This window comes from Rhincodon typus, unplaced genomic scaffold, assembly GCF_021869965.1.
Source record: "Rhincodon typus isolate 14 unplaced genomic scaffold, sRhiTyp1.1 hic_rhity00001313, whole genome shotgun sequence".
Classification (NCBI taxonomy): Eukaryota; Metazoa; Chordata; class Chondrichthyes; order Orectolobiformes; family Rhincodontidae; genus Rhincodon; species Rhincodon typus.
Window position 1 is genome coordinate 18048 of NW_025966951.1, and position 9347 is coordinate 27394.

At 45.5% G+C, this 9347-nt stretch overlaps 1 protein-coding gene across 1 annotated transcript; it reads right to left on the reverse strand.

Moving 5' to 3' along the window:
• Positions 1–131: 131 nt before the first annotated feature.
• Positions 132–3857, reverse strand: LOC125481218 (roundabout homolog 1-like; the record flags this gene model as incomplete). The annotated part of the gene is made up of 2 exons (XM_048592481.1): positions 3679–3857; positions 132–383 (listed from the first exon to the last, which is right to left on the reverse strand). Coding segments are annotated over exons 1-2 (431 nt in total), but the record flags the coding sequence as incomplete, so codon positions are not given.
• Between the last annotated feature and the right edge of the window lie 5490 nt (positions 3858–9347).

Sequence of the window (9347 nt, forward strand, 5' to 3'; positions counted from 1 at the left end):
GTGTGTGTGTGTGTGTGTGTGTGTGTGTGTGTGTGTGTGTGTGTGTGAGAGTGTGTGTGAGAGTGTGTGTGCGTGTGTGTGTGAGAGTGTGTGTGTGAGTCTAGTCTGTTCTTTTGTCCAGGTGCATTTACCTGTGGTCACTCGCAGTCTGGATGAGAGCCAGGTTCTCCTGACTGTCCTGTAACATGGGCATCAGCTCCTCCTGGGGTGAGGGTGTTAGGGTGGCAGTAGACTGGTGGCTGTACGACACTGCTGCTGGTGATGAGGCTGCCCCACGGACTGGGGGTGTAGGGCCTCGTTCATCGTCCTCCTGTTCTTCCAGCTCATCCTGCTGCAGGTACATTCGGGCAGGGGGCAGAGGGCACAGGCCATCGCGATCGTAACTGAGAAATCAAAAAGGTCCAACTGTCAAGAGAATTCTCTGAGATAAGTTTGTGTTGCATTGCCCTATTTCTCCATGTTGATTTTTGCTCTGGGGTTAGCTCAGAGTCACCAGCCTTACAGTAGTAAGAATGGCAGCACAGCAAGACTCCAGCTCTGAAAAATTCCAGCTGAAGTGACACTTCAGTCCCTGGTTTGACAGCTGTCTGCTGGGTTTAAAAGGCTTGATATGATGTAAACAGCATTCCATAACTTGCAAAGTTATGCAGATACTGAAGGGAGTTTGTCTGGATACAAGGTCATGCAGGCTTGGGTGGTTAACAGCACGCAACATCAGTGCCAGACAATGACCATCTCCAAAAGAAGACAATCTCACCATCATCTCTTAACGTTTAATGGCACTGCCATCACTGAATCCCACACTCTCAACCTTCTAGGCGTTACCATTAACCAGAAACTCAACTGGACAAGCCATAGAACATAGAACATAGAACAGTACAGCACAGTACAAGCCCTTTGGCCCACGATGTTGTGCCAAACTTTTACCCTAAACCTGAGGTCTATCTAACCTCCACCCCTACCTTATACTATCATCCATATGCCTATCTAATAGCCGCTTAAATGCCCCTAATGAGGCCGACTCCACTACCCTCTCCGGCAATGCATTCCACACCCCGACCACTCTCTGAGTAAAGAACTTACCTCTGACGTCTCCCCTATAGCTACCTCCACTCACTTTAAAACTATGCCCCCTCGTAATAGCTACCTCCACCCTAGGAAAAAGTCTCCGGCTGTCTACTCTATCTATACCTCTGATCATTTTGTACACCTCTGTCAAGTCACCTCTCATCCTTCGTCGTTCTAAAGAGAAAAGCCCTAGCTCTCTCAACCTTTCCCCATAAGACCTTCCCTCCATTCCAGGCATAATCCTGGTAAATCTCCTCTGCACCTTTTCCAACGCTTCCACATTTTTCCTGTAATGAGACCATCAGAACTGGTCACAATACTCCAGATGTGTATAGCTGGAGCATAACTTCACGGCTCTTGAACTCAATCTCTCTATTAATGAAAGCTAACACACCATATGCCTTCTTAACAACTCTATCCACCTGGGTGGCAGCTTTCAGGGATCTGTGGACATGAACCCCAAGATCCCTCTGCTCCTCCACACTGTCAAGAATCTTTCCGTTAACCCTGTATTCCGCTTTCAAGTTTGTCCTTCCATATAAATACAGTGACTACATCAGCAGGTTGGAGGCTGGGAATTCTATTGAGAGTAACTTACCTCCTGACTCCCGAAAGCCAGTCCACAGTCACATGGTACAAGTCGGGAGTGCGCTGGAATACTCCCCATTTGCCTAGATGGGTGCAGCTCTAATAACACTCGAGAAGCTTGACACCATCCAGGGCAAAACAGCCTACTTGACTGACACAACATTAACCATCTTCAACGTTCACATCTCCACCACCAACATACGGTGGCAACAGTGTGTATCATCTACAAGGTGCAGTGCAAATTAACAGAGCTCCTTAGACAGCACCGTCCAAACCCATGACCTTTACCATCAAGAAGGATAAGGGCAACAGATACCACAGGAACACCACCAGCTTCACATTCCTCTCCTTGTCATCCTGGCTTGGAAATATATCAAAGTTCCTTCCACTGTTGCTAGGTCAAAACCTGGAAATCCATCCTTGACTGCACTTGAGGGGTTCCTACACCACATTGATTGTGAGAAGGCAGCTCACCACCACCTTCTGAATGGTAATTAGGTACAGGCATTAAATGCTGGCCCAGCCTGTGATGCCCACATCCTGAGAATAAATGTTTTAAACATGCATTTTAGAATTGGAACTATTGCAATTCCAGTTTGAGAGTTGAGCTGGTGAGATGAGGCAGGTAGGGATTGCCCATCAGCCACATCAGATGAGGAGGAATTTCTTCTCTCAGAGGGTTGAGGGTCTTTGGAACTCCTTGCCATAGAGAACTATGGGGACAGAGTCCTTGTATATATTTAAGGCTGAGATAGATAGATTCTTGACCAGTCAGGGAATCAAAGGTTATAGGGAAAGGGCAGGAAAGTGGACGTGAAGGATGTTGGATCAGCCATGATCCTATTGAATGGCAGTGCATGCTTGAAGGACCGAACAGCCTCCTCCTGTCTCATGGTCTTACTAGAGATTGAGGGCACACTGTGGTGCATGTTCCACTAACAGCGTTGAAACAGTAGTGATTGCTCACCTGGGGTAAGGCCACACAGGGAGTGGGTATCTTTTTAAATTTAGTCTGGGGAGGGGAATGTACTGAAAGGGTACATTTACAGTCCATCCCCAGTCTCCTACAGATAAATAGAACTAATTAAGAGTCAAATATATTGGCCCAGGACTTAAATCAGGTCCAGATTCAGATTGGGTAAGGGTGACAATTTCCTTCTCTAAAAGAGGTCAATGAAGTAGTTAGGTTTGGATGACATGTGACAGCTCCATGTTTCCATCACTGACAGCTGAATCCATCAATAACTTTGAACTGGCCCTGTTGGGTTCAAACGGATGTTCTTTGGATTATTGATCAGGGTGACCAATCCAATAGCTCAATGAATACATAATGATACAGGTTCCAGGAATTTTCACGAGCTTATTTCAGAGTTAAAGCCAAACTAATTTCTGATAATCTGCATAAACAGATTTAGAATTGAGCTAGCACAAAGACAGAAATTGCTGACGAAACTCAGCAGGTCTGGCAGCATGTGTGGGCAGAGAAAAACAGAGTTAATAATTCGAGTCCAGGGGCTGTTCTTCAGAAGAATGAAATCAGAAGACACACGACACCCGGTTATAGTCCAACAGGTTTATTTGAAATTACAAGCTTTCGTAAGCTTCTGATTTTAAATAAACACTACAACCTAGTGTCATGTGACTTCTGACCTTTCCACCCCGGTCCAACACCAGCACCTCTACATCAGAAGAATAATTTGAAATGTTAACTCTGTTTTTCTCTCCCCACACATGCTGCCAGACCTGCTGAATTTCTCCAGCAGTTTCTGATTTTATTTCAGATCATCAGCATCTGCAGTTCTTTGTTTTACTTCCCTGGGTTGTCTGACGAGATCGTATTTCGAAACCTCACCTTTCCATCACTCTGTGATGGTTATGGGCCAACAGAGGGTAAATTGTTATCCAGGCCAGAAGAAATGGCACCCATGGGTGCTGGGTCCTTTTGCCCCAATGTCACTGGGTGAAACAGGTGGGCAGGGTAAAGCTCTGAGTGTCAGTTAGAAATAGGAGAGAGCTCCATACCTTTCCTCTGTGTTGATGCTGTATTCTTCAGGATTCACTGCTGTGGGTGGTGGGTGAGCTGGAAGTGGTGGTAAAAGGTCTGCCCAATTCATGCCACCCTGTTTGGGCAACTTCGGAGTCCGGACACTTTTCTTGTGGCCCTGGCTCCCTGGAAAAGCAGCAGGAAGATAGCTTGTCATCTTCAATGGGAATATACAGATTGGATTTCACTGGATAGAGAGAACTCAAATAGGCCATTCGGCTCAGCCAATCCATGTTGGGTGTTAAAAGCCTGCTCTTGTAATTTCCCATCTAAATCTTCCATCATGACTCTCTCTAACTCCTTTTTGTACAAATGCTGATAACAGCTTCCTCCTTCATTGATCTTACACTCTTCACGTCGACCACTCTTTGTGGTCATGGGTTTCAATTCTCACCAGTCCCTGAGCAGGCATTACATCTGAATTTGCAGTTAGATTTTTTTGGTGTCTATCTCATTGCGATGTTCTCTCTGTATCCACTTGATCAAACTCTTTCAGAATTTTGACTACTAGGAGGAGCTCACCCTCACCTTAGAATCATAGAATCCCTACAGTGTGGAAACAGGCCCTTTGGCCCAACAAGTCCACACTGACCCTCGGAGCATCCCACCCAGACCCATCCCCCTATAACCCACCTAATCTACACATCCCTGAACACAATGGGCGATTTAGCATGGCCAATCCACCTAGACTGCACGTCTTTGGAGTGTGGGAGGAAACCGGAGCACCCGGAGGAAACCCACACAGACACAGGGAGAATGTGCAAACTCCACACAGACAGTCACCCGAGGGTGGAATCAAACCCGGGTCCCTGGCGCTGTGAGGCAGCAGTGCTAACCACTGAGCCACCCTGCCCCCATACTAACTGTTCCTTTCCTTTTCTTTCTGCTTGCCCAGAATATTCAACTTTGTTTCACACGACAGGGCAGTAAGAATACACAGCCCTTTTCCACACCTTGTTAGATATTAATAACACAGGCCTGGGGGCAGAGGGAACTGGATTCAAAATACAGCCAATTGGAAACTGAATGTCCAAGAGGTGTCCAAAGGTTTGCTTTCCTTCTTCAAGGAAGGATGTTCTGGCTAGGCAGGGAGTGCAATTAATGTTTACCAGACTGATTCCTGACTGTATTGGTTAGGACTATATTCACTGGAGTTCAGAAGAATGAAGGAGGGATCTCATAGAAACCTATAAAATTCTAACAGGACTGGACAGAGTATATGCAGCAAGGATGTTATCACTGAACGTAGAACATAGAACAGTACAGCACAGTACAGGCCCTTTGGCCCACCACGTTGTACCGACCTATTATCCTACTGAGATCAAACTACCCTGCATACCCTACATTTTACTATCCTCCATGTGCCTATCCAAGAGTCGTTTAAATGTCTCTAAAGTATCTGACTCCACTATCACTGCTGGCAGCACATTCCACGAGCCCACCACTCTCTGTGTAAAGAACCTACCTCTGACATCTCCCCTATACCTTCCTCAATCACTTTAAAATTATGCCCCCTTGTAACAGTCATTTCTGCCCTGGGAAAAAGTCTCTGACTATCCACTCTATCTGTGCCTTTCATCATCTTGTTTACCTCTATCAAGCCACTTCTCATCCTTCTTCGCTCCAATGAAAAAACCCCTAGCTCCCTCAGCCTTTCCTCATAAGCTCTGCCCTCCAGTCTAGGCAGCATCCTGATAAATCTCCTCTCCACTCTCTTTAAAGCTTCCACATCCTTCCTATAATGAGGCAACCAGCACTAAACACAATATTCCAAGTGTGGTCTAACCAGGGTTTTAGAGAGCTGCAGCATAACCTTGTGGCTCTTAAACTCAATTCCCCTGCCAATGAAATCCAACACACCATACGCCATCTTTACAATCCTATCAACTTGGGTGCCAACTTTGAGGGATCTATGGACGTGTGGACCCTAAGATCCCTCTGTTCCTCCACACTGTCAAGAATCCCGCCATTAACCTTGTGTTTTGCATTCAAATTTGACCTTCCAAAATGAATCACTTCACACTTTTCTGGGTTGAATTCCATCTGCCACTTCTTTGCCCAGCTCTGCATCCTGTCATTGTCTCTGATGACTGGGAAGTCGAGAACCAAGGGTCATAGTTTAAGGATTGGGGTTAGGCTATTTAGGATGGAGATGAGGTGGAATGTCTTAACCCAGAAAGTGGTGAGGCTGTGGAATTCTCTGTCACAGAAAGTGGTTGAGGCTAAAACGTTGAATGTTTCCAAGAAGGAGTTAGATATAGTTGTTAGGGCAAAAGGAATCAAAGGGTATGGGAGAGAAAGTGGGATTGTGTTGGTGATGAGCCATGATCATATTGAATGGTGGACCAGACTCGAAGGGCTGAATGGCCTCCTCCTGCTCCTGTTTTCTATGTTTCAGTGTTCATGATCGCAGATTTGGATCAGGTAGATGCAAAAAGATAGCTGTGAGCATTATCAATGCACAGGAGCAATTTTGGAAAAACATCTTCATCCAGAGGCAAGAAGTATTTGCCCAGAAGACCATAAGACAATGGAACAGAACTTAGGCCATTTGGCCCATCGAGTCTGCTCCGCCATTCAATCATGGCTGATAAGTTTGTCAACCTCATTCTTCTGCCTTTTCTCCAAAACCTTTGATCCCCTTAACAATCAGGAACCTTGCTATCTCTGTCTTAAATATTCTGAATGACCTGGCCTCCACAGCCTTTTGTGGCAATGAAATTCCATAGATTCACCACTCTCTGGCTGAAGATGTATCTCCTTAGTTCCATTTTAAAGGGTCTTCCCTTTACTCTAAGGCTGTGCCCTCGGGTCCTAGTCTGTCCTGCGAATGGAAACTTCTTCTATCCAGGCTTTCAGTATTCTGTAAGTTTGAATTAGATGCCCCCCTCATCTTTCTAAACTCCATCGAGTATAGACCCAGAGTCCTCAAACATTCCTCATATGTTAAGACTTTCATTCCTGGGATCATTCTCGTGAACCTCCTCTACACTCGTTCCAGGGCCAGTATATTCTTCCTGAGATATGGGGTCCAAAACTGCTCAAAATATTCTAAATGTTGTCTGACCAGAGCCTTATAAAGCCTAGTCCTTTTGAAATAAATGTCAACATTGTATTTGCCTTCCTAACTACTGACTCAACCTGCAAGTTAACCTTCAGAGAATCCTGGACTAGGATTACAAGTCGCTTTGCACCTCAGATTTCTGAATTTTTTCTTCATTTAGAAAATAGACTGTACCTCTATTCTTTCTACCAAAGTGCATGACCGCACACTTTCCCACATTGTACTCCATCTGCCATTTTGCCTACTCTCTTAAGCTGTCTAAATCCTTCTGCAGCCTCCTGCCTCCTCAATACTACCTGACCTTCCACCTATCTTTGTATCGTCTGCAAACTTAGCCAGAATGCCCACAGTTCCTTCATCTAGATCATTAATGTATAAAGTGAAAAGCTGTGGTCCCAACACTGACCCTTGCAGAACACCACTTGTCACCAGCTGCCATCCTGAGAAAGATCCCTTTATCCCCACTCTCTGCTTTCTGCCAGACAGCCAATCTTCTATCTATGCTAGCACCTTGCCTCAAACACCATGGGCCCTTATCTTACTCAGCAGCCTCCTGTGCGGCACCTTATCAAAGGCCTTCTTGAAGTCCAGGTAGATAACATCCATTGGCTCTCCTTGGTCTAACCTGCTCATTACCTTCTCAAAGAATTCTAACAGATTTGTCAGGCATGACCTCCCCTTGATGAAACCATGCTGACTTTGCCCTATTTTACCATGCACTTCCAAATATTCAGAAATCTCATCCTTCATAATGGACTTCATAATCTTACCCACGACCGAGGTCAGGCTAATCAGCCTGTAATTTCCTGTCTATTGCCTCACTTCCCTCTTAAACTGGGGGTGTACATTCATGATTTTCCAGTCCTCTGGGACCCTCCCTGACTATAGCAATTCCTGAAACATCACCATTAACGCTTCCACTATCTCTCCAGTTATCTCCTTCAGAACTCTGGGGTGTAGTCCATCTGGTACCAGTGGGTTATCCACCTTCAGACCTTTCAGTTTTTCTAGCACTTTCTCCTTGATGGTGGCCACCATACTCAGCTCTGCCCCCTGGGATGTTATGCGTGTGTTCCACTGTGAAGACTGACACAAAGTACTTATTCAGTTCTTCCGCCATTTCTTTGCTCCCCATTACTACTTCTCTAATGTCATTTTCCAGCGGTCCAATGTCCACTTTTGCCTCTTTTACCCTCTAAATATCTAAAGAAGTTCTTGTAATCTTCTTTTATATTACTGGCAATCTTACCCTCATATTTAATCTTCTCCCTCCTTATTTCTTTGCCCTCTGTTGGTCTTTGTAGGCTTCCCAATCCCTTGACTTCCACTGCCCTTTGCCACATTGTATGTTTTCTCTTTTGCTTTTATGCCGTCCCTGGCTTCCCTGATCAGCCATGGTTGACTCATCCTCCTGTTAGTGTGTTCCTTTATTCTGGGGGTTGAATTTTTGCTCTGTCTCCCGAATCACATTTATATGGCACCTATCTTGGCTTCAGGCTTAAACCAGCGTACTTCAAAGGCAACGAAATATTTCCAAAGCATAGTCACCGTTGTATAATGTGAGAAACATGACAGATAATTGGTGCACAGCTCGCTTTCAGAAGCATTGCTGTGTTAATGTGTCTGTGGAATGGATAAATTGACGGTGGAGAGATCTTTAATTTGTGATTATGGTTGGCATGGGCTGGTTGGACTGAAGGGTCTGCTTCCATGCTACAGACTCAAGAAGAGTGACGAATCCCCAATTTTTATTGCTGCCCTGACCTCTGACCTCTGTGTGGTGCCAGAGGCTTCCGGAACTGAGAAGCAATCAGTGTCCATGTGTGCGTGCAGGATGTCCGAGTGACTGAGATGGAACGTCGCATAACAGTGCACCTTTCACATTGCAGCACTCTCTCCCTGGTACTGGCTCCAGGAGTGTCTGTACATAATCCAGTGCTGAAAGCTCTGCAGTGGGTCTTGAACCTACAAACCTCTGACTCAGAGTGAGGAGAGCATGCCCGAGAAAACAAACCAAATTTGTGCATTCAGCCGAAACTGCTTCACCAGAGGGTGTTGGGAACGTGGAACTCGGCACAGAGAGTGACTGTGCTAAGCATTATATATCCACTTAAGGAGAAACCAGATAAAAACACGGGGGAAACAGAGCAAAGATGATGTGAGATGAAGAAGTGTGGGAGAAGGTTTGCTTGGAACAGAGATACTAGCACAAAGCAGTTGGGGCTGAATGGCCTGTAAATGCGAGGTTATTCTATGCAGTTCTGATCTTGTGGCCTTCAAATGCAGAGTTCTCTACTGGTTTACTCTAAGTTAACAGTGAAACAGTGCCCATTCAGCTTGGACTGGTCTTTGTCCTCCATAGGAGTGTGCTCCATCAATAGCTCATCTCACCCAATTCAACATCTCGTTCTCTCCCTTTGTCCATTATGTACTGATGTTGCTTTCTTTAAACATTCCTGTTTTAAGTACTCCATGTCGTAACAAGGTCCACATTGTAATGCATGCTTTGTGGAGGAGAGGCCTGGTTCCACACACTTCTGAAACACCTTGCTGAAATAACTCTACCGAGGCTGGTATCCCATC